Source organism: Pinus tabuliformis, chromosome 5_1 (assembly GCF_031772625.1).
Source record: "Pinus tabuliformis cultivar Carrire ecotype Pingquan chromosome 5_1, CPIR1, whole genome shotgun sequence".
In the NCBI taxonomy this organism is placed as follows: domain Eukaryota; kingdom Viridiplantae; phylum Streptophyta; class Pinopsida; order Pinales; family Pinaceae; genus Pinus; species Pinus tabuliformis.
This window is the reverse complement of record NC_142305.1, coordinates 111,394,301-111,420,978: the sequence shown is the minus strand read 5'-3', so window position 1 is coordinate 111,420,978 and position 26,678 is coordinate 111,394,301. Positions and strand designations below refer to the sequence as shown.

Sequence of the window (26,678 nt, the reverse complement as noted above, 5' to 3'; positions counted from 1 at the left end):
ATCTCATTACATTCTCATTACAGTCTCAATGAAACTTTATATGCTCACAAATCGAGACTCTGGGGTGCGTGGCAGCCGATTGCCCCAACCATTGATCCATATTAGTTATATAATATATTGTAAATTATTATTATTTTTATTTATATATCATATTAGTTATATAATATATTGTAAATTATTATTATTATTATTTATATATCATATTATATTTATATAATTTTTGTAAATTATTATTATTTTAATATATTTGTAGGGTATAATTTTGTTTAATTTTAATAATTTTTGTAATTGATATTTTATTATAATAAGTAATGATTTTTGATTAGAAAAAATAAATGATTTAATAAAATAATTTATTAAAATTGTAAGTTTAATATTATATAGATTTAATGTTTTTTGTTTTTGCTTTTTATTATTTTATTTACAAATATATTAAGCTTTATTTTAAATATATTTATAATAAAACCAACTTAGATTTATCTTAATTGATTCCTCTCAACGCTTGGGAGATCCAAGATGATCCAAGACCAGAGTTAAAATGGATTTAGGTTCGTATAACTTCCTATTTTAAATAGGTTATATTCCACATTAATACCATTAGTTCTCACAACCCTAGAGCTCAAAAACCACTGGTAACTTGACCAAGTCAAGTTAAACTTATCATTTTAGTTTAAAGTTATTTTTATTTTAAAGTAGAATTATTTTTATTTTTTATTTTTTTTGATCTAGTAAAAACATTTACAAGACATTAAATTACATTACTTTACAACATCTTTACTATATGGGCTCTCAAGAGCCTTTGGATGCAATTAAATTTTATAATTTAATTATTTATAAAATCAAGGAAAATTAAATTTTTTTATTTCCAAATGATTCAATCATAAAAATAATTTCATTTATTAAATTAATTAATTTTATTTTATAAATTTTGATAATCTCAATTATTGATTTTTTCACAGATACACAGAGGTATATTCCTCCTAATAACCAACAAAATTGGAAATATCTCTCATGTCACTTGCAAGAATTGAACCTATATATATTCCTCATAATATATTTATACATCAAAATTAGAAATATTTGTCATGTCATTTGCAAGAATTAAATTTAAGTAAGGAAGATCACTCTTTTCTCCTAATCTTTTAAAATAACCCCAATTAATTAGATAATCTTAATTAATAATCATTATTTTTATTAATAATTTAAAATACCTAATATTTTATACAAATATTGATATATTTAATAAATTAACCTTTTAAATTTAAATTACTCATCTTAACTAAATATATTAATAAATTAACATTTTAAATTTAGATTACTAATCTATAGTGAAATGAAAATCTAACTCACAATAACAATATAAATTATTTTTAAAAATGTGTTTTTCCTTCAATTTGTCCAAATACAAAGTAACCATTGTCCCATTAAAAAAAGAAATATGAAAGGTAGAAACTTAGGAAGCATACGTGAACGTGGAGAATATATTGTAGTTAAATGAATTCTGAAATTTAATTGGAAAAAAGTGAATATATATATATATATATATAAAATTATCATAAAACAAATGAATATATATGGAGCGTGGACGAATTCTAAAGTTTTATATGGAAGACAATGTGGATATGTTGTATAAAGACTAAATCAACCATTATTTGTCCTGAATATTTAAGAAATCTAAGCCACCAGCAATATGTGAAGTGGGTCCTGTTACTATCTCACCGATTCATGCTTACCAAACACCATGACACAGAAAAATAAAGTCTAGTTCACGCCGCCCCTTGCCCAACTTGTAGAGTTGTCCACCAGCTTGTCAATTTGATCGAATATCCAGCAATTTCTAGCCTCCTTCCGCTTTTCTCACGGCCCCTTTCCCAATGTCTGCCCTGTTTGCTACTGAAGCTATATATGGGGGATCATTGGCACAGCCTTCGAACAGAGTTTCAAACGCTTCCTGCTGCAGCAGCTCTGTAGAAGCACGGCTGGGTGTTGGCTTTTGGATTGATCTGAAGCCACCCAATTGTAGCTCCAGCGAGGAAAAGCTCTCTGTGAATTTCTGGATCTTGGTTATTAAATTGGCCTGAGGTCACCCTTTGCGATTTCAGAGCATCAATGGAAATGCTGAGTTTGGAATCTTGTAGCACATTCAATCTACAATCGTATTCTAATTCAAGGTTGCAGAATGTAGGAAGAACAAGGAAAGCTGTAGTGTCTTTAGGCAATTGCAGACATCAGCAGCTACATATTTCTGGTATACAATCATTGCAGATTAAGAAAAGATCTTCTGATCAAGCCAGATTGCCCACATTTCCAGTCTCCTGTTATTCTCATAACGGAGAATGCACTGGTAAGTTTTTTAAATGTTTTGAAAGGGGTGGATGAATAAGTTTTATGGTTTTCACAAGGATGTTCTTTTAAGTAATAGATTTTGCAGTGAGCTATATACGGTTTATGAATCAGTTGAATGGGGATTCCAGAAGTTCACTGCAAATATTGAAATAAGAGGATATATGTATAATGTTATTACTCTTTCTCACTTTTTTGGTTTAATTCATATAACCATGTGTGTGGAAACCCTGGACACCTTACTGCTATTGCGGGTATTAACCAGGGTAAGCCATCAGTGCTTAAGTTTTATCCAACTATCCATTAGGGATCAAGAAAATCGAACCCATAACCTCCCTAACCTGGGGAGAGGTTAGGGAGAGATTTCACATTTGGCTAATGATTACTTGAACTAACTCTCTGGCTAGACTGTCATTACACTTTATATTTTATTAGAAAATTTATTAAATCTTTCATTTGGCTAATGACCACTTGAGCTAACTCTCTGGCTATATTGTAATTACACTTTTATTTTATTTTATTAGAAAGTTCATTGAAAGAGCTAACTCTCTGGCTATACTGTAATTACACTTATTTTATTTTATTAGAAAGTTCATTGAAAGATTTGGACATAGGAGATGTTTTTGCCTCTTTGTCTGTCTCATATATATTATTATATGTTTGCCTCATATATTTTATTATATGTCAATGACTAAAAAACAGTAGGGACTGGTAAACAACAGAATATAATATCACATCATGCCACCTGTAATGCCCAAGAAATCTGCCATCTACGTCTATCCAGGAACAAGTGCAGATCTCCCAAGCTATGGTGAGAATGTGGTGGGTGCCTGCTAAGGACGGAGTTATTCCTGAGCCTTGAGATTTGCCAATGCAAGATCAAAATCCAAAAGAAAAAGAAAAAGGATATATATAGGATTTGGGTAGTCTGGTGGGTTAGTTTGAGTGGTTGAGTGTTTTGAGATTGATATAATTGAAGTGGTTGAGTGTTTTGAGCTTGATGTAGGAAGTTTCAGGGTCAATCCCCAAAGATCGCTGGCTTTATTGCATACTTCTCTCAATGTTCTTACCGGGTCAGGCACCATAGTCCACATCGAGGGGTTTACTCTGGATACTATCCATAAAATGTGAGGAATTGCATGAGATTTTCGCTGGGAACATAGTGAATCGTGATTATGTTACCATTTTAAGACTAATTCTGAATCCATGCTGTAATATATGCTCTTGAAGTGTGTTTGGATTTCTTTCAACCATAAATTTTGTCTTTGCCCCTGCAGCATACCAGATTCCTATTATGAGGAATGGGGTGCAATGTCCACTCTGAAGATTTCCTTTAGTCAGCCACAGGCTACCATGAGACCACTCTGTACTGCACCTGATTCGTATTCTTTAGGAATTGTTTACTAATTCACCTCCATTTCTGTGCTGAATTGCCAAGTGGGATTGTTTACCATTTGTTGTCATTCGTTTGCCAGGTTGTTTAGCCAGATATCATTTCAGTTATGCATTAAACCGCAGCGTCCATATGCAGCTAGCAAGAGTTTAAATGCAAACTCAACACATTGGAGCAATTTTGAAAACTGGAATTAAATGCATTTGCAGGAGAATCTCACATTCACATTGAAGGGAGGCACTTATCTTAAGCACAAATGGATCATAGAATATAATTGCCATTGGAACATTTACCGCTGAGATATACACATTCCTGCTCAAATGCCTCCCCTGAGCTGGGGCTATGAGATGACAAGGGCAAGGTTCTGTGTGTTTGTAGTCTCACTCCTAATTTCGCCGAGGCTATAAACAGAAAATATCTGGCTAGACAAGAAAGAGAGAAAAATAACAACCAGAACCCCTTGCCAACCTACATTGCCAACCTACAAGCACGTGAGTTTCAAAGAAAATGACCTCAGCTAGAGACACCAATGAAAGGATAACAGCTTAGGACCCCCGAAAAAAACCACTGCAGCAGATGGTTGTGTAGCCTTGCTAATAACAACTAGCTCAAGGCCTCTATGCCAGCGCTAAGTGGAGAAAAACCCATTCCTTGCTAGCACCAACTAGACCAAGGACTTCACCGTTAATCTGCAATAACCAGTGTCCCTCAGCTTCAGTACACTATTTTAAGATTAAGATGCAGTTCTTATCCCTCTAAAAAGTGCATGATATGCCATCAGTACTTCAAATCCCGATAGCTATTCATGCAGGTAGTGCAAGTGCATAAAATGTAGTTCCTACTTCTAGCTTATCATGATCCTAAGGCATTCAAATGGGTCGAACAGCGAATAATTTTAGAATTCAAAATTGACAATTTATCAGTTTTATTTACCCTTTGTTTGGGCAAATATTCAAATGTTTTGGTACATGTCTTTTGCCACAGGAAGTGTAGAGTGACCATCCTGATTACCTATTACTTATATCACTGAAAGGGATGAAGTAGTTATCCCTTCTAAGAGTGCATGATAATCCATTTTTACATCAAAATAACCTTCTCCCTAGCTACCCATTCAGGTAGTGCAAGAGCGTGAGATTTAGTTCCTCTATCTAGCTTATCACAAACTTAAGGCATTCAAATGGGCCGAACAATGAATTGCTATAGAATCCAAAATTGAGAATTTAAAATTTTTATTTAACTTTCTTTGGAGAATCTTCAAATGTTCTGGCATGTCTTTTGCCACAGGAAGTGGAGAGTGACCACCCTGATTACCTGCCAGACTCTCTAGACATATCTGAGGGCAGTGCCATGGATCGTGAGAAGGATAACATAAACACGTATATAGAAAGGCCTTATAGCCATGTCCGAATCTCGCAACCAAACGGGTTACGGGTACCTTCAGAAAACACGGTCAACATCTTTATCTTTCCTGCAATAGCTGCAGTTAACATCTGTTAACCCTACTTTATAAAGCCTTCTTTTTGGTGGGAGCACTATGCATAGAATGAACCAGGTGAGGAGCCTCATTTGAAAGAAAACGCTTGTATCCCAAATATATTTCATTCTTTTGTGCCATTTATGCTTGTCATCATTGAGATTCCACCTTCTTTTTAGCTTAGTTTCACTGGAAGGTTCAGGGTTAATCTTTTTGTATAAACCTCTTGCCTTTTATATTGCCCCGTAACTCAAATTAAATGCATTTAATTATGTAGCAAAACCTTGAAATACTCCGACAAGAAGTTTAATCGTAAATAACTATTAGATCTCAAACATGTAACTTTGTCTTTCAATAAAGTTAGGCACATTATTGAATTTAGTTGGACTGGTTTATTTGCTTCTTTGTTAATGGCCTCGGAATTTAATGTGTAACAGTTTCCGAAGCAGACAAATGCAGCGCGGAGGGGACACTAGTATTGAAGGTTAGGCTTCAACTTTTATCTTCTTCTTGTTTCCTTTTCAGTCAAGGGTCTAAAGGGAATGGGGGAGAGCCTTATGTTGAACTTCACTCGTTTGCTCAAAGAGTTTTAGGTAGCATGTCTCTTATCTGACTGCAAGGTTTGACTAATGATTCATTCTGTCAAATAATTCTAATTGTCTGTGGAATACTTCTGGTGCAGAGTAAGGCTGAAGAGGTTTCCCTAGGCTTGGATGGAAAAAGTATATTTCTTGTTGGTAAGTTATGGTGCCTGGCAAAACAAAATCATTTTCAATTTTTACTATATGCACTCTTGGAATCTGAGCAATATCAATGAAAGAAAGAGTGTAATCATTGCAATATGTAATACGATCCACTTTTTTAAAAAAATAGTTGTTTTACAGGAATGATGGGTTGTGGAAAGACCACTGTGGGAAAAATTCTGTCAGAAGCTTTAGGGTATAACTTCTTTGACAGGTATCTTACAAAGGCTGAGGATATGAATTTGAAAGCCAACTATCATTCTTAGATTACACGTGTGTTTCCTTGCAATACCAAACATTTTGATACGAAGTTTGTTGTATTTGTGCAGTGACAAGTTGATAGAAGAATCTGCAGGTGGAAAACCTGTAGCACAAATCTTCAAAGAGAAAAATGAAGAGTACTTTAGAGACTCTGAGGTAATGGCAATTTCTGTGTGTCACATTTTACTACAGCATACTTCTACATGATTCAAAGAATGAAACCTAAAAGATTTTATTATCTATGAATTCATTCTATGGTTCTTTTATCATCTATAAATTCCATTGGTCATATGTATTCAAGACACTCAAGAGAAGGCGTCTTTTTAATAGTTCTCAAACTTTACAGTCAACAAAATCTTTTACCTGAAACTAGTTTTTATGTGGCACATGAACTGATGATATCCTGGATAACATATTTGGCAGAGCAAAGTTCTAAGCGAATTGTCTTCAATGCATCGGTTAGTAGTTGCCACTGGAGGTGGTGCCGTTGTTCGACCTCGAAATTGGTGAGCAATCTGCAATAAGTGAACAAATTTGTTTTCTTATTCAATGTTTAGAGTTTTACGAGTGATCAGTTCTACAAGTGACTAACTGTTATCTTTCTCATTTGTGTTGCAAACATAAAGGAGGTATTTGAATGAAGGAGTCACAATTTGGCTGGATGTGCCTCTAGATGCACTTGCGAAACGAGTTATAGCAGTGGGGACTGAATCACGACCACTTCTAGGCCAAGCTGTAGTTGATCCCTACGCTCAGGTCAATTTCTTTTTCAGTATTCCAGAATCCATAATTCATATACAGAATGCCCAGTCTTCAGCTATTTTGATTTTACATGTATCCATACTATAAGTGTTTGTCTTTCTTTAAGCTTTAGTTGTTTACATCGAGTTCTTGCATAATTTGCTCTTTTATCAATTATCCTGCTTCATGTGTGCTCATTTCCTTAGGCTTATAGGAAAACTTTAGTATCGTATAAAAGAATGTATAATAGGAGAAGAGGTGCTCTGCAGGTTGAAGTTTAGAGCTTGATGTTGATTCTATGTATGGATTAGTTATGCCATTTGTTATGTACGAAACTTTTAGGGAGAGTTGAATAACCTTAAAAAAGAAACTCCATTCTCCTTTGACACAGATGCAAGGTCTTCCAGTCCTTATATATATGTGTGTGTGTGTTTTTCCTTATTCTCTGTCTAGCTACTGAAAAGCCCTTCTTTCTTCTCCACATTTGTCAGGCTTCACTTACCGCACTGTGCCCTCATTTGTTGGTTGAGTGACTCTTACCTTGTACCTCTCCCATAATGTGTGAGTCACTAATTGTACCTTAGGTGGGCAGTAAGGTAGGTCCTGACTCCTGACACAGTAAGGTTCTTATCAACCCTTCAAATGTGAAGTCAACCCTACCGATATGATCCTTATCAACCATGCAATTTTTTGAGTTGGCCTTTTAAGATTTAAAACCAGGTGTAGCATACTGGAAGCTAGGTAAGGCCTTGAGGGTAAGAAATATAGGCCTTTCATTGTTTCAATAACCTTAAGTTCAAGTTGCAATAGACTTAGCTTTAAGTTACAAATTCTCGCAACTCAATAAGTCTTATGGCAACTCAAGGGTCAAGAAGTCTCCTATAAGGGCATTCTTTAGATATAGAAAGATCTTTGGGAGGTATATATTTCATTTTTGGCATAATTAATTGCAAACCATCCAGCCCATCCCTGTAACTACAAAACTATACTACCTTTCTCACTAACTGGATACCATCCAGCCATAAGTTCCCCTATGACTACCTTGGGTTTGGGTCATGTCTCCCGGAGTCTGTTCAATCTCCTATACATATGGCCCAGCAGCATTCTGTTGACTGGTCTATAATTTGAATGTGCTTCGATACATGGATTAGCTATCAACCTCCTAATGTGCCATTTGTTATTAAAGAAACTTTTAGGGAGAGCTGAATAACCTTAATTCATGTATTCTGTCGTAGGATGGGTGAAGCGAGAGAGGTGCAGAAATTGGGTGCATGAAACAAATAACCATTTTTTTCACAATCTGAGGGACACTTTGGACTGTCAGTTAAACTAAAATTACAAACGCTAACAAATTCTAATATCACAGTATCCTGTTTAATATTCTTATGGATATTTTAGTTGGAGAGTATCAAAAGCATATTAGTGACCTTCCTTTACCTCAAAATATTTTATCCTGATTAACTAAGGATAAATGTGCAAAGCAGGCATAGATATACAAAGTTCAGCTTATTTCTGACACAAGTCCATTACCCAGAGGATGTAAGTGATGTGCAAAAGTTTCAAATCTGATTGACAACCGTGAACAAAGTATGAGCTGACATGATTAAAATAAGTGAGATTTGTGTCTGTCCTCTTTTTCCTATTTGACAAGAGCTTCTATTCATGTGACAAAATTTACATATGGGGGAACCCGAGTCAATGTATGACCATCATTTCTATTAAAACTAATCCGTTTGCATCTTGACTAAACCCTTCAATGACAAGATGAAAGTAATTGTTTCGTTTAGGCACAAAAATGGCAAGTCTGTTCCCGAACATATAAATGTAGTGAGACTCTTTACAAGACAATATATTTGGATGACTGAAAATACTGAAGGTTCTGTAAGAGAGTTCATTGGTGGTTCCTCATTCCACTGGCTGAATTTCTGCATAAAGTGCTGTATCTTTGCTTTGTTTGTTGTTGATCTCTTGACTGAATCTCTAACATTCGAACAAGCCTTCAGGGCTTGTCTGATCCATTCCTTTGTTTCCACCCTGATTAGGCTGTCTGTAAACATCCTCACTGGTGAGCTCCTGAATCCTATTTTATAGTCATTCTTATGTCTGTTTAACAGCAACAACATCCTCATTACGAGAAAGATGAACACTTGTCTATGTCAATCACCAACCAGCACTACAATAGGTGCACTTAAAGAAGTATTCAAATAAGTTATGGTCTGATATATTCGAGGAAGCTGCTGCTGCTTCTGAACTTTTAATTCAACGTCCATTATCAATGTCCTTGCGCCCTCTGTATTGAGACCTCCATCAACCATATTTAACTTCATGTCAGCCCTTGAGCAGGAAACTAAATAAAAACAAGCAAAAACTGGACCTTGCCTGAAACAAATCAGCACAAGTCAGCGTGAAAGCGTTAAAATAATACTGAGGTCATCTGGTTATACATGGTCATTGGTCTGAATTCCATGCATCACTATATCTTTGGTAATTTGCATATGACCTGTAACATTATGTGCATTCATGAATCTCATCTATATTATGTTTTATGGCATTTTGCAGGCTTTTGCAAGGCTTACCGAACTTATTGAGCGAAGAGGTGAAGCATATGCCAATTCAGATGTAAAAGTATCACTGCAAAGTATATTCCTGTTCTGCCTTATTCTTTTGCATTCTGAAGTCAAATACATCTCTTATTCGTTGATATGCTCAAAATCACGGGGGCTCAATTCTATACAACCAGCTTTCTTTACCACTAGTCATTTTCAAAGAATGTGACAAACAAGTTTGTTATTTTGTTATAAATGCAGAGATTGCAGCAGAACTTGGCGTTGAAGATGTTTCTGCTCTTACCCCCACAACTATTGCCAGTGAGGTGTGTATTCTGTATTCATGATGATTGTTTATGCTTGTAGTGGATATGCATCAGACCAGTTGAGTGGTGTTATGAATTGTTCAGTGATATTTCTCCGACTTGAGTTTTTGGTCTTTCCACTTTTCCTTTTCTTTTTATTATTTATACTTTCAAAGTTTCATCTATGTGGTGCTTCAGAGCTGCTTTTTACCATCTTCTATTTACATTTAAATGAGATACCTTATGTTCTTATATGGAGTAGATCAGTTCTATTTAGTGAATCGATATAAGTAGATTTTAACAAAATTTAGTTTGATATCATCTCGACAGTGCTAATTGACAGAACAGTACAAAGTTTGCTAATGCTGGCCTTTGGTCTGTTCTGTGGTTTAATCTTCAAATCCAAGAGATGTCATATTGAACGTTTTCTCAGTTTTTAATCGTCTTAAGCTATATTTAGACAATATACTATGCAGTATCAGGAATACTTAGGCCATGCATACTTTTTCTAAAGTCAAGATTATTCCTGATCCTCTACCTTAAGACTGCAAGCTTCTTTTGTCCTTTAACTAGTTCTTACTATTGCTTCCAGAGTATTGTATCCTCCAGAAAAAAATTCAGTATCCTCCACAAAATTATTGTTTCCAATCAAATACTTGAAAGAATGTATTTTCATCAGTTTCTTGTGAGTTTTTTTACAATTTTAACATTATATACAAATATTTATCTTTTCTGATTTTCATACCTGAGACTCAGGGCTGAAATGTAAGTCCAGTGACCATGCCCACATTCTTTCTACTAAAGTGCATGTTTGCATGGTTTTGTTGTGTTTGCTAACATGTGAAATCCTTTCGAAAGATGTTCTTATATTCTCAATTGGTTAGCTATCTGAAATCTCATTTATGAGGGCCACCTCTATGGAGAAATTTCAGTTTTTTTTGACGTGGGGTTTTAAATTGATTATTGTACTTATTGGGAATAAAATTTGAAAAAAGAAATCTAATATGTAAAGTTTATTTTGCAGGTTCTACAGGGGATCGGAAACTTTTTGAGATGTAAAAATGCAAGGAATGATACATCAAGTGCAAAAACCAACATTTATGAGTATGCAAGAAAATTGTAGTGTTTAGGAGTAGTACCCCAATAGACAGCATTTTTTGAAAGTCTTAGCATTCTTTGCAAGTCTGCCCACAAAGGTGGGTGTTGCATTATTTTTGAGCGATGATAGAATTTTGACTTTGAACTCGTAGGATAAAAAGCTTCTCAGCTACCATTTTAGCATCACAACATCCTTCTCGGATACCATTTTCCTATCCAAAAATGTAACATCAAAGTTCTAATGCATTTATAGGCAGCTAAAGTTGTAGGCTTCCATTACCACATTGAGAAACATTGTTGTATTTTTTATCACCCATTTAATTTTCGAAGCTTGATTCACAACTATTGTATTTTTTGTCACCCATTTACTTTTCATTAATCTTGGTTCACAACTATTGTTGTGTTTTTTTTTTTCACTCATTTAATTTTCATTGAGTTTGATTCACAACCATACATCATTACATTATTTGAAAATAACATTACTATTATAAATTTCTTTAACATGTCAAATGCATATGGCCAAACTTAAAACTCTAAGAAGTACTATAACAATTCTAGATATGCAATATCATAAACAAAAAAATAAATGCCTCGTAATGTTTTAAAACTAGTGACCAAATATAAAACACTCAAACTCTAAGAAAGCATTGTAACAATTCTAAATATCCAATATCATACACAAAATAAATGCCTCATAAGGTTTTTAAAACTAATAACCAAATATAAGGTTTTAAAAACCAATGATTGAATAAAAGGATTTAGCAAGAAAATACAAAGTTAAAAACCAATTATCATCTCAAAAACTTGTGCATATCTAAAGATACAAACAAGATGAGAAGAGATTAACAAGTACCATGCATATAAAAATGTGTGAGAAGTAATATAATAAAACATACATAGTAATATAGATTGGAGAGAATAGCAACCACATTGTATTACATAAGTACCATTATACATTTAAAACCCTTGTTATCTCATTTTCTTTGACATTCTTTCATCTATATTGTTTTAAACGGCTGTAAGTTTAATTTCCCCTCTCAGATGGGATGTGTGCTTACACTTATTATGTAATATTCTTAATTGGAAATATTAAGTGATTAACAAACATGCACTACAACAACAACTAGGAAACAACTAGGAAATGCAGCACAAGGACAAAAAATTAAAAGACGAGAATATACACCAAATTCCTAAGCCATTTTATTAATCTTGAATGGGATGGAGTACATATATGCAAAAAAAGAGGAACCTAAGCTTGCTATGGCAAGCAAAGCATAACCCAGGTTGGAAGTGAGATGCCCAATGGTAAAATGCCACCAAAAATCCCTGCGTTGGCCAAGAAAATCACTGGTGTTGGCTGCTGAAATAGAACTGAGATTTTGGCCCTCAAACTTGCTCATAAAATTTTACAAAATTAGGAGTGACTCCCTCTCTCCAAACCCTTGTGCAAGCCCAAAATGATGTGATTCGTCCCTCAAGAAATACTCCACTTCCAGCGCTGCAAAATCCATTGAGAATGTTGCCCCCAAGGTTGATGTCTCTCCTGCAAAGGCTTCTGACAAACAACCCCTTTTGCTAGCTCCACTCAGCCCTGCAAATATCTCTTTTGTGCCCAAGGTGAAGCATGCACTAGTTGAAATGATCTGCAATGTGGCTTTGGGAAAGCTTGAGGATGGACTTCTCTCTACTCTCCTAGGGTGACACTCAAAGTTCACCGAAGGTAGAGGTGGAATTCCTACTTGGGAATTCCTTGTGCTAAACAACATTGGTTGACTTGGCTAAACAACTCAAGAAAACTTATGTTTAGAAGTAAACTTGTCCAAAGATGCAAATGAAAGCCTCCTCCCCTGATTTATATTTGATGGCCTCCCTTCTCTTCCATTAATGGCCCCCACTCTCTTTCTCTCTCCTAACTCGCACATCCTCTTTTCTCCTTCTTCCAAGGATGCGAATTCCCTCCTTGGGTCAAATTTCTCACTCTTGTGGCCCCCGCATTCCACTAGAGCTGCAATTTTCCTTTTTCCCTCGTAAGTCCCAATGTCAGAAATGCCTCCTCTTTCCAAAATTGTCTTTCATGCAGAAAATAAAAATTAAGGATATTACAGTGCTCCCTGCGAAAATTGCTTATCCTCAAGCAATGCCTGAACAAGCGCCCTCTCTGTTAGTTGACCCAAATGGCTAATCCAAACGATACTGGGGTCCCAAATGTGCCATTGAGTCATCTCTGTCTCTAGCACTACCCTGCCATGAAGGAGTCCCTTGATACCAAGATACTAAGCCATCTTGGTTAGTGTGAAGCACCTCTTGCTCCACTTATTTCCCAACCTGGTACATGTACCTGTAGCCTCTTGCTCCTCTTATTTCCCAACCTGGTACATGTACATGTAGCCTCCTGCATGTCATCAATAGTAGAGCATCATGATAATATGAAGGCCTGACCACCTCCTCGTGTTGCCACTCTATTGTGCCATCCATCTCATGCACTCCAAGGGTGGACTCTTGAAGATACAATCTAACTCCTGTGGAGAGGAATCCTCACCTGCATGAGCTTCCCATGATCTCCTCTTGCTGACCATCCCTCCATGTTAGCAAAGTCCCCCACGCCAACAACAAATCAGTAAAATCCAATGGAAGGTCAGAATGATCTCCCCTTGTCGAACCCAGTGTAACCCTAAGGGTAGTCGGACTGTCAAGCACTGTAACGCTAGGGTCCCACGCCCATCTCAGAAAGAGATTGTCATGTTGATCTTGTGACACTCTAGTCATCACTGGTTGCCTAACATGCTCGTTGTTGGTGGGAAATGTTTCTCAAGAGTCGGGGTTGAAAGCTCAAACATAGCAGAATACAAAAACAATAAAGAACATTCATGCAAGCATGTCAAACATTCAAATTCACAAAAGTTTGGATAGGAGACGTACCTGGGGGTCCTACGTTTGAAGTAGATCTTGTAGGGTCCAAACCCTATGCTTCCTCCAAAATGTGCAGGCCTACAAATCAATTACAAAAGCATAGACATATAATAGAATTTAAAGTACATACATATAGATATGTTAGATCATCTTAAATAACATCATCTTATTTTGAAAGTCACTTCCACGACCAATGACAATCTCTTTAGGGATACCGAAACACGAGATCACTTGATTGAAAAGGAAAAGTGATGTCTCACCATCGTTATTGAAAGTAGGCATAGCTTCGACCCACTTTGTAAAGTAGTTAATGACTATGATAATGTACTTGTGTCCCTGGACGAAATCGGGTGACGTCATAGAATCTATTCCCCACTTAGTAAACAGACCGACAGTGATGACAGGGAAAAGCTGAGTTGGATGAGCATGCATTTTTCGAGTATAGATTTGGCAAGGGTGGCGTTTTTTGACTGCTACAATACAATCTTTGAAAATCAAAGGCCAAAAATACCCTACACACAAAATATTCTAGAGTTATTTCCAACCCAAATATATGACCGCCACAAGCTCCATCATGATAATCATTTAGAACGAACTCATCCTTTTCTAAGGTCAAGCAACGTCTTAAGATTGAGTCAACCCCTTGATGATATAGAGTATCACCAATAATCAGATAATTTCTAGTGAGGTGACACAATTTCTAACGATCATCCTTAGAAAAACACTGAGGAAACTTCGAAGTTTAGAGATATTCTATGATGTCCCCATACCAAGGATCTTGTGAGAAGATTAGAAAAAGGCGTTCATCAGGAAAAGATTCTTCATAACTAGAATCTCCTTCGTAAGCTTGCAGTTCCGAAATCAATTCTGCAAAAACCAAGGACTTCTTTGATTTTACTGGCACAAATTCAAGATCAAATTCCTACAAGATCACAATCCTTTTATTGTATTTTCCCCCAATCACTTGCCTACCGAGAACAAATTGAAAAGGATCGAGATCAACCACTACGATGTTTTTCTTTAGCGAAATATAATGACGGAGCCGTTGAACAACATGCGTTGCCACTAAGGCCAATTTCTCAACATGGGAATATCACAGTTCAAGACCGGCTAAGCTATGACTTAGTGAATAAATCACATGCTATTTAAGGGCATCGTTTTCCTCAACTAGAACCATACCTATGGTAGATTCTTCCGCTGCAATATACAAAAGGAAGCCTTTGTTATTATCTGGTGAACTAAGTAGAGGGGCATAGGTTAGTGCTTTTCTCAAAGCATCAAATGAGCGTTGAACAAATTTGTCCCAAATGAGTGGAACTCCTTTCTTCAGAAGACACATAAATCCTTTTGTTATCTCAGCGTAATTTATGATGAATCTTCGTAAAAAAAATGGCCTTACCTTGGATACTTTGAAGTTGACGTATGTTTGATGGGGGAGGCAACTAAAGTATTACCTCAACCTTGAAGGGATCAACTCAGATCCCTTCATTAGAAATGATGAATCCCAACAACCCACTTGATGTTACAACGAAAACACACTTATGAGGGTTTAATCAGATTTTCTAATGACAACATCTTTCAAGAACCAAGCGAAGATGTTTTGGATGTTTCACTCTCTTTCGAGAGCAAGCAGCTAAATCATCCAAATAAGATTCTATAATGTGCTTGATGTCATGGAACACATATGACATAGCCTGCTGGAAAGTATCTCCAACATTTTTAAGGCCAAAAGGCATTTTCTTATATGCGAACATGCCCGAGGGACAGATAAAAGTTGTCTTATGTTGATTTTCAAGATGAATTGTAATTTGATTGTATCCACAGAATCCGTCCATAAAGGAGAAAACTTCATTTCCAACACACTCATCAATAATTTGATCTTTGAATGGAGTGGGGAAATCATCCTTTACACAAGATTTATTTAGATCCCTAAAGCCGATACATACCCAGATTATTCCTTGCTTCTTTTCATATGGGATAGGGTTTGAAACCCATTCAGTGAGAGGAATTGGGTAGATGAAACCTACTTTAAATAGTTTCTCCATTATTGCCTTAATAGACGCAACTTTCCTAGGGTTAACTAGTCAAAGCCTTTGGCGTACTGGTTTCACAATTTCATAGGTCTTGATCTAGTGTTGAATGATACTAGGGTCAATCCTAGAAATTTCCTCATAAGACCAAGCAAATACATTGCGAAATTATTTAAAGAGGTCAATATAAATCTCTATTTCTTCAGCGGAACAATCATCTCCAATGAAAACATTTTCTAAAATGTTGGGATTCTTGGAAATGCTCACAGGAATAGTTTGTGAAATATTGACCATATTACCTTCAAAAAAAATATGTGTTGGAGCCAAAGGGTTTAGGATCCTATGAACACTTCCATGAGAGGAAGAACCAAACAAACTTGACTCAACTTTTCGCAAGTTAGGGAGAAAATAAGATTGATGATGTAAATCATCCCATGGTCTCTCTACACTTGTGATTACTTCCAATATTGCCTCATTAGATGGAAAAAAAATGTCAGGACAATCCATAGTAGTGGTCAAGTCAGTTTCCCAGATATGTACCACATCATTATCCAAATCCTCAGATGAAACAAGGATCAAATTTGAGTCTGCAACACTATTCATGATAGCCTGATATGTAATTTCTACTGCAAACATAAGATAAGACATTCCAATCATTTGCCGCCTTTATAATGTGGTGGTAGGAGAAGGAAAGGTCCAAGGATCACCAAAGTAATGAGTTCTAAAAGAATGTCACGAGGAACTACCTTGGATGACTAAATGACATTAATGTATACAAATGGAGGTGTAAGACCAAAAGTACCCATCAATGAGGAATACATTCCAAACCTCAAATTCTCAATAGGTTGTTGATAATTTTAACCAATGGGACAGTAAAGTCAGAAGATGCATTAGGGTCATTGGGAGAAAAGGCTAACTGATCGACCATAGCGATTCTCCGTTCATGAGGAAAACATAATATGTGAAACATAGATGAAACAATGACATCCATCACATATACCCAATTTCGACCCAACAACAGTTATAGTCCAAATTAGCATCAACTATCTCTACTTCCACATTAACTACTTTTCCCCCAACTCACACTGGAAAAGCGGGAAAATTCCCATGAGGCCTATGAGAATGATCATTGAATGCAATTAAGAGTGTTGGAGATGGAACCGCTTTAGGAGACCCAATTTCTTTCCAACATGACATGGACATCGCACATGTGGAAGCTCTTTCATCAAATACGTTACGAAAGATAGTCTTCTTGCGATATGTAGATTTAATTTGAAAATCCATATGATGTGGGAGTCTCTTTTTAACATTTGAGGTATCAAATGTAATCACCAGAGAGTTTTTTTGGATCAACTGCTCTGATCGTAGTGAGTAATGCACTCCTTTATGCTGGGCATGACTGGAGTACCTCTAACACTAACATAACATAGGGGATTTAAGCTAAATCTTCAACAATGGAATAGTTCTAAGCAACCCTAACGTTTGGATTATAGGTCAATTGTTTTGAGGAGCCTTTCGAAATTTGAGGTATAAACTCAACTATAGGCTTCTCTACATGAAGAGGTTCTTAAGTATTAGAAGCAGTTTTAGCCTTAGAGGATCTAGTTCTCCATAATCACAAGCTCTAGTTGAAATATCAACATGAGACTTAAGCATATGTACATTCGATGGGGATTCCCCTTCTACTTGGGTGCTCCCTAAAGGGGTTCCAGTATTAGCATTCGCGCTAGTAAGTAAGCACATCCTACGAACTAGAAGGACCCTGTTGAGCCAACACGCATTGAGCATCTTGAATCTTAGGGAAAATATGAGTAAGATGGTCCTCACTTCATAAATTGCAAGGGATTTAACTTTATTTTTGGACTCTTTCTTGCCCTCACAAATGTTCACATTTGGTTTATTTGCACTCCCCTTCTCTCCCTTATATTTCTTTTTCCCACGTCTTTTCATCTTCCCATAAGTTTGTTGATTTCCTTTAATATTAAAGGATTGAACAACATTAACTACAACAGGTTGAGAAGGAGGAGGTATGGATGACATAGTTTGTGTTGTAGGAGCATATTGTAAAGACAACTACTGCAACTAATTAACCAACAAATTCGAAGTATTAGCATTGATCGATCCAACAATCCCATCAACGTGAGGAACTGATTTAGGTTTCTCAAGATATATCTTAGATCTGGGAGCATCGGGCAAAATCTTATAAAGAACACCAGAATATGAATAAATTAGTTCTAATTGTTGGGCTCTAAAGATAACCTACTCTTTTGTGAACACTCCTGAAAGTGACACATCTTTTGAGATTTCACGCTGTAATGATTTCAAAAATCACTCTAGTAAAAACTCATCAAGGAAATAAGCTTTGATCAATCTCTTTATTCTCTTCCACTCTTGAATGTAATCAGAGCTATGAGTAGCCTTATCTTGTTCAAAATTGGCCAAGAGTTTAGTCTCAACTTCATAATTGATAAGCAACTGAAATTGATTAAGGAACACCGTAGCCAACTCACCAAATGTAGAAAACAACCCTCTTTTTAACTCTATATACCATTTTTCTGCATTCCCAGTTAGGGTGTGTTGAAAAAGTCTCAACCTAATTGAATCATCAATGCGGGAATTCGATGAGCACAATAAATGGAAAGTGGTTACATGGTTGGCAAGATCTTCTCCAGACATCCCTTCAAACTTAGGTATGTGTGATGGAAGTTTGGTAGGGACTGGGGGCCACTTGGGATTATTTAGAATTGGATCATTATTTAATTTTGAAAGATCAGGAAAATTAGGATTTGTCGGGAATGGTATGCACAGTGAAACTATAAGAGTCCCAAAGCTTGGCATTGTAAGACCTAGATTATGAATGGCACTGGGCTGCCAAGGATTTCTCGCAGAAAAACCTGGATTATAACGAAAACTTTTTTGTCCAGGAGTATACAAAGGGTATCCTCCACTTAATGCATAACTTTGAGCAACCAAAAAATTTCCCCCAAATGAAACATTATAAGAAGGAGAAACCCCTTGATAAGGGTTCCACACACTCACTAGAGGATGAAAATCTATCAACGTACTGCCAGTAGGGAAGGGTATACTCCCCTGTTGACCAAATAATTATCCCCCTGGCCCTAAACCACTCACAACATGATTTGTCATTCCCTGCCCCCCTTGACCTTGGAAAGGATTAAACTTTTGGGAGAAACCATGGAATGGCATGGATCCAATACCTAAAGAAGAATTGGAAGGAGGAACATGTCCACTCCCAAAAGCAAAGCCCTGTAACGAAGTGGAACCACTAACTATAGGAGGTATAGATGATAAAGTGGTGGAAGGTATAGATAAAGGAATTGAAGGAACTCCAAAAGATGGCACCGCATAAGAAAAAGCACCAGTAAAAGGAGATAAAGGTTGGGTGCCCCCACTTGGGCCAGGAGCAGAGGTAGAGCCAACAACTACAGTGTTGGCTGCAGTAGTAGGAATGGAAAAAACACCTCTTCCTATTTCCAAAGGAGTCTGCACACCGTAGAATCAGTAGTTACATTGATGGTACTAACATTGGCCATGAAGAAAGAAGGATAGTGAACAAGACTACTTGGTCTACGACTTGGGGCACCCACATATGATACAACATATGGAATATGTGAAGGAAGAGGACTTAAAGGAGTCCCAGAAGAATATGGAACATCTTCTACTTCTATTTGGTTCTCAGGTTGACACAAAACCCTAGCAAGAACCAAGGCGTTTCCTTCTGAACTATGAGAAAGACTAGGTTCTTCCCCATAAATAGAAACCCTTAGTGGAGGATTTGTCTCTTTCATGTTAAGTTGAATTGGTTTCAAAAGAATCAACTAAATTTCTCTTGCGCCTTTTAGGCGAAGGCTCAGAACTCACAAGTGAAAGCCCACGAAGCCTCCTACATCGATGAATTGACGACTTATCCACCTTCTACGATTGAAAGAAAATGAAAAGACTCAAATCACCTAGGGCAGGATAGGAGCACAAAGCACTCACTAAAAATATCCTAAATATATAGACAAGCAAAAAAATTCCAAGTATTTCTGCTCTGGGTGATTAGGAACGAACATCAAAATACAAGAAAGTGAAGGAGCCTTCCAAAGGCAAGTTGGGATGATGAGGGCCCAAGTCTTACCAACGAAGGTATGAAAAACAATTACGTTGACCTCCAGACAATAACCTTTGTCGGTGCAATTATCGTCACTTCATGGGGCACTCTCTAGAAGTACTATGAAAGTGATACAACATCTGTCTCATGTACCATGGACATTCCCCCCCGCAATCACCTGTGTGGTCCCTAGGAAAGGCAACTAAGGTTACAAGTTCATAATAAGAAGCCATGGGGAACAATCATGGGCACGTAGTTGGACAAGTAGGAGAGGGGGTATCTCTCTTTCCTTATATTTGTACATCCTCATGCTTGACTCCTATGTTAGAAGAGCTTTCTCGGACAACCTATTTGATATTAGGTTTCCACTCTTTAATAAACTTTTATACTTTATTTTGAGTGGCCTTGGAGAGTTTTCTCTCCACACACATATTCCAAGGCCCTAAATTCCATAGACTAGTTGATGTTCCTATGAAAAAAGAAAAAAGTCTAGTTCATTTTAGTTTACGCGTTAATTATAGTGTGAGTTATTTAGGAAAAGGGATACAAAAGTGCAACTGATGATGTTCTGACACAAAAATGAAATAAATAGGAAAACCTAGGCTACATGCAAATGCAACTCTTATTTTTCTTCTATGAAAGTGATTTATACATGTAGGTTTTAACCCTGTACAAAAATTACCTGCAAACGAATTCTAAAAACAGAAAATAAACAATGGTGAGAGCATAAAGCATAAAACAGATATACACATAGATTTTCCCCTGGATCCCAAAACCGGGACTACCAGATTGATTTTTCATTATCTTCCTTTCAATGTTACAATACACATATATATATATATATATATATATATATATATATATATATATATATATATATATATATATGTCGAAGCATTCATAAACCCCATCCATTAACTTCGTATTATAACATAACTGTAGTTCCCTTGGCCGGATCTACAAAATACCATGGGCAGAAATCCATCATGCCCAAAACTATGTGCGAAATCCATGCACAAAACCATAGGTAAGTTCGCGACCCAATATAACACACACCAAACATTCTCCCACTTGTTTTCTTTCCACACAGGGGGTCAGAGGAGAGCTTAGTCATTGGTCTAGTCCTGCAATGCCCAATGTTTCTCTACACCAAGAAAACTTCTCAGTGCTCACATACTTCGTCAATGCATCTGCATAATTCTTCAAAGTGCCCACCTTTACCAACAACACCTTTTTATCCTCAACCATATCGGACCCTCACAAAGTGATACTGAACATCAATGTGATTTGTCTTTGAATGATAAGAAGCCAAGAAAATTGCACGTTGGCTATCACAGTCTATCCTTATAGCTCATTGTACTAACCTCATACTTGAACACAATATCTGCAACCAAACTACTTCCTTTCTTGCATGAGTGGCTGCCGTGTATTCTGCCTCTGTAGTTGAAAGTGCCATTACAGAATGTCCCTTGCTCATCCAACTAGATACACCTCCAAATAGGTTAAACACATACCCACTTGTAGATCTTATGTTGATAGCCGTGGAAAGAATATAACAAACACCCAACACTACAGGGTTCTACGAGAATCTAATAATTTTTTCTTTTTTCAATAGGCACTCACACATTCAAAACCTAAAAAAAATGAATAAATGCTTGTTCTCAATGCATATAATCCTAATGCGCACTAGACATATGTAAATGTAAGATTCAGACATAATTCTAAAGAAAAACAATCGTGACTAACAACATAATGGAAAATCAAAGAGGCAAGAAAAAGCAAATTTCAAAGTTGATGGCACTTCCCAAAGAAAACAATTTTTAAATTTATCACAAAAACTTGCACGTTTAACAAAAATCAATGATTGCAAAGTAAAGAAAGAAAACAAAAAGAAAAAAGAAAGCAAATGATTTTTTTTTTAATCAATTTGAAATCCAAATCTTCAAATAAAGAAGCAATGCAACAACCTCCAAACCAAATAGGTGAAGAAAACTCAAGTTTACCAAGTCAAAATTGAAAACATAACAAAAAAATACTAGTGCAAACAAGAGCATAAAACCCTCAAGAAATTAGCAAAGAAATATGAAAGAGATTCATAAGATCATGAAGATCTCAAAAAAATGAAATCTTAGATCCAGAAAAGAACCTCAAACCCTTTCAGGATCATACAAAGAAAAGCAAACAAGATCAACCTTTAGTTCATAAAAGGAAACAAAGAGACAATTGGGTAATCAAGAGCTTTAAAAGCAATATTAGTCTGTTTCAAAGAAAATAAACAACCAGATACTCCACAAAGAAGACCTGGAACCCAATTTCTCATACAATAGGCTTCACTCAATGAAAACCCCAGCTTAACACACGCTTTTCTTCACACAAATGAAAGATATAAAAAATGATTTTTAATCAAAAGATTTCAGACTTCACCAAGACTTCAAAAGCATACAAAGACTTGATCAGACCTTCAGAGGACTTAGGAAATGAAAAGTTTTCATTTTTCAGACATACATGCAATTATTCAGAAGAACTTCTATATATATATGCAATTGCGAGTGAAGCAACCTGCGTATACATGAGATGCAACAGAAGAAATTGTGTATGTATGCGATCGTTAAAAAAAAAGACGCATATAGTGATTCGAACTTAAACATGAACACAAAAATTACAGATATAACCATAAATACAAAGATGTAGCAGAAATAACACTTCATTTCATTAATATCCAATACTCAGATGTGCTTACAAACAAAATGGAAATAAAACTAGCTTGGGCGATGGTAACTTATCTCTGAGAAGAGATGTGGCGGCTACATGCCTCTAAACTTTGTTACTATGAGGCTCAAGGGCCTATTTATTATTTAACAATAAGGGAAAACCATAAACAACCATACCCTAACCCCAGGAGATGGAGCGCCAAGAGTTTGTGGGCCTCGTTGGGCAACCAACTTCCTGGGGTCGTAACTTGGTCATATTATCTCTGTTTGGCACATACGATACCGTTTTGGAAATATATCTCCGAGTAATACAGGATTTGTGGCAGGCCCTTGCCTATGGCTATGAGTTTGCTGCAGACCTCAAAAAATTGCTGTTTAGGAGGTCAAAAATACTTCAAAAGTCCAGGACCCAAAAAATTGCTAAAAATAGTAAACGCTGCAATAAACAAGGAAACAGATGAAACCGACTAGAGTTCTAGGTGGAATAGGTAGGTGGCCACTAATATCCACCTGGATCATTCCTCCCTCCTTAGGAAGAAATGGTCCCCACTGCATGCAGAGCCTCTATAAGATGATGGAATTTCTATTGAACCTGGTCCCTAATGAACCACTTACCCTGGTGAAGGAGTTGGCTTGCTTTTACAACTCGATATAGATGGATCCTCCATTGGCGAGTGTTCTTGACCTGTTTGTCCATGATTTGATCAATTGTGGCCTATTCGATGCAGCCTGGGTTCAGATCTGTTGGTGTTAGTTGTTCTGCAATGTCAGGTGTGTCCAACAATGGTGGAAAGTATGGCAGCATGCAGTCTACATTGAACACTGGGTACATGCCAAGGAAATGTGGAATCCTGAGCTCGAAGACATTGTCCCCTAAAACCTTGGTGATGTTATATAGTCCATACCAGAGCGGGTGAAACTTTTCGTGGGGTCCAACGAGGCGCTCCTTCTGCAAATGTAGCCAAACTTTGTCGCCCACCTGGAACTTGTGCGACACTCGATGATGATCATGGCACTACTTGTACTTAGCATTGACTCTATCCAATTATCATGGACCTATTGGTGGATGTGTTGAATCTTCTTAGTGAAGGTATTAGCCCTTTTGGCTTCAGACTAGACGTCAGCTGAATCTGCTTGAGTGGATGCAAATGGTATGGCCACATGGGACATAATGGTTGAAATCCCAACCCTACCTGAAAGGGGCTATGGCTTGTTGATCTATGGAGAGTTCTTTTGTACCTATGTTGGATATAAGGGAGGCTTTCATCCCATGTGAGTGGATGCTTCGAGTTGTACATGCGCAGAATTTGTACTATTGTCCTATTGATGGCCTCTGTTTGACCATCAGTTTGGCGGTGGAAAGCCATGGAATTTGTAAGTTTGGTATCTAGCATCGATTAGAGACTTGACCAAAATAAACTTAGGAATCTACTATCTTGATCTAGACAATGGACTGTGGGATCTAAAAGTATACCCACACTCACTGAAAGAAGAGCTTAGTAGTGGCCTCTATTGTGATACTCTTCTTGCAGGCTGCCATAGTGGCCATCTTAGAGAATCTGTCGACGACCACGAAAACACAATCATTATCATGATTAGTAGAAGGAAGGCCCGGCATGTAGTCCATGGATATGGATTCCCAAGGTCAACTAGGAGTAGGAAAAGGAGTATATAGGCCTTGATTCTTGATGGTTGGTTTGGTAATGGTGCAAGCAGTGCAGGATCGAATGTACTCCCAAACATCTTGATGAAGGTTCGGCCAATAAAAACACTTCTGCAGTACCACCACTATTTTCTCTACTCCAAAATGTCTAGCAATCCGACTGTAGTGCGCCTCCCAAATCATCTTGGCACGCTCGCTTGCAAGAACACATATGTTCCCTAGGTGGCATAACAGTGCATCCAGGAGGTGAAAATTTGGAACTTGCTTACCTTCCAGAAGTGTTTGGTATGTGCTACTGAATTATGGATTGCTCTTATCAAGATGCGGCCACCCCGAAGTCTCGTGCCCATAGGAGTTGAGCACAGTGATCAACACCATGACTTGTGGTCGGCTGAGGCAACCTGCAATATTATTGGTGATACCCTTCTTGTTCTTAATGTTCAAATGGAATTGTTGCAGGCATGTGGACCATTTCTGATGGCGATCGTTCTACAACTTCCCTTGTGTTTGTATGAACTGCAAGGGTCGGTGGCCTGTGTGGATGATCATTTCCTTCCCCATAATGTAATTCTTCCATTAATGGCAGGCCGACACAATGGAATAAATTTCTTTGTCATAGGTGGGATACTTTCAGACTGTGTTTGAAAGTGTCTCATTGTGTACGCCACTAGATGCCCCTACTGAGTAAGAACTGCACCAATAGAATAGTTAGAGGCATCTGTCTCAATCTCAAATGGTTGCTGCAAGTCTGGTAATGTGAGCACTGGTGCAGAGCATAGGTGATGCTTCAACTCGGAAAACACCTTCTGTTGGGTTTCAGACCAAAATAAATTTTCTTTCGCTCCACCCTTGGTGACTTGACTTAAAGGCCAAGTGATATGAGAGAACCCTAAGTTATACGAAACTGCGGTAGAAATTGGCAAGACCCAAAAATCTGCAGAGTTCTGTTAGAGTTGTTGGGGCCAGCCAATTGCGAATGACTTGTATCTTGGTTGGGTCCACATGCACACCCTTCTCATCAATGATGTACCCAAAATATTGAACTTGGTTCATGCCAAAAGTGCATTTCTCCAAATTGACACACAACCTGTGTTGTCGCAGGATTTGGAGGACATGTCGAATATGGTGGAGGTGCTCTTCCCAACTCTGGTTGAAGATCAAGATGTCATCTAAATACACCATCACGAATGCATTGGTGAAAGGTTGCAAGATGTCTTCCATCAATCACATGAAGATTGCGAGGGAATTCGTCAACCCAAAGGCATGACCAACCATTCGAAAAGGCCCTCCTTGGATTTGAAAGAAGTCTTCCACACATTAGAGGGTTCAATAGGAACCTGGTGATAACTAGACTTCAAATTAATCTTGCTAAAATATTTGGCCCCTTTGAGCTGGTCTAGGAGGTCATAAATCCGTGGGATTGGGTATCTATTCTATACAGTGATCTTGTTCAGTTCCCGATAGTCAATACAGAGTCTCCACATCCCATCCTTCTTTGGTACCAATACAATCCGGCTCCCATAGGGTGATGAGCTTGGCCTGATGTGCCCTTTCTGCAACAATTCCTGAATCTGCCTCTTGATCTCATCGTTCTCCAAAACAGAGTGTCTATATATCGTTCTATTGGGTAGCGGAGCGTTGGTGGTTAGATCGATGGAGTGCTTAACTTGATAGTGCAGAGGCATCCTCGTGGGTGAGGAGAAATATCCCTGTACTCCTCCATGACCTTGTCCATCTGTTGTTGTTGTGCGGAGGAGCCCTGTCTAGAATTTGTGGCCACAATCTTCTTCTTGCCCTGAGGGAAAATCATAAGGAAACCAAATTTCCTGGTCTATTAAATGATCTTACTGCATTTCTTTGCAGTGATCAAAGAGATGGCGGTAGGCGGGGCTACCTCTGGTATCCTATACAAGTTATTGCCCAAATTAATAATCACAAAGTAAGGTATAGACTCATATACAACATGCCTCTTCGACAAGTATGGTTATCCTAATAATACATCACAAACTTCAAGAGGGGAAACATCACACAATACCTCATCTGTGAAGGGCTTGATGTTGTAAGAAAGGCAACATTGCTGGATGACGTGGAGATCTCGTCCTTAGTGAAGCCACCCAATGGTGTACGACTACGGATGTGCTGTAGTCGATATGCCAAACTGCTTCATGACCTATGCTGAGATGAAGTTCTTTTAGCTCCCGCTGTCGACAATGAATTGTAGCAGAGAACCCTTCACCCACATCTGTGAGTGGAAGAGGCATTCCCCCTCCTCTAGATCTTCAGACTCATTCTTCTAGCTCTTGGTGGTGGCCACGGTGGGACTGGGCTCTGCATCAATGATCTGCT

The 26,678-nt window shown here is 37.4% G+C and overlaps 1 protein-coding gene across 1 annotated transcript; it reads left to right on the top strand.

The window, feature by feature from the left end:
• The first annotated feature begins 1,696 nt into the window (after positions 1 to 1,696).
• On the top strand, positions 1,697 to 11,250 carry LOC149163673 (shikimate kinase 3, chloroplastic-like). Its single transcript, XM_089431802.1, has 10 exons — positions 1,697 to 2,344; positions 5,648 to 5,694; positions 5,893 to 5,947; positions 6,095 to 6,167; positions 6,283 to 6,370; positions 6,638 to 6,720; positions 6,841 to 6,970; positions 9,515 to 9,593; positions 9,763 to 9,827; positions 10,831 to 11,250. The coding sequence occupies exons 1-10, from the start codon at positions 2,110 to 2,112 to the stop codon at positions 10,927 to 10,929; spliced, it is 954 nt and encodes a 317-aa protein (XP_089287928.1). The 5' UTR covers positions 1,697 to 2,109; the 3' UTR covers positions 10,930 to 11,250.
• Positions 11,251 to 26,678: the final 15,428 nt, after the last annotated feature.

What these genes read in the sequence shown, in the direction of transcription:
- LOC149163673 (XM_089431802.1), top strand. Translation starts at nt 2,110, where the DNA reads ATGGAAATGCTGAGTTTGGAATCTTGTAGCACATTCAATCTACAATCG. An exon ending in AGTACTTTAGAGACTCTGAG is followed by an intron (nt 6,371 to 6,637) that starts GTAATGGCAATT and finishes CATATTTGGCAG; the next exon opens with AGCAAAGTTCTAAGCGAATT. An exon ending in TAGTTGATCCCTACGCTCAG is followed by an intron (nt 6,971 to 9,514) that starts GTCAATTTCTTT and finishes GGCATTTTGCAG; the next exon opens with GCTTTTGCAAGGCTTACCGA.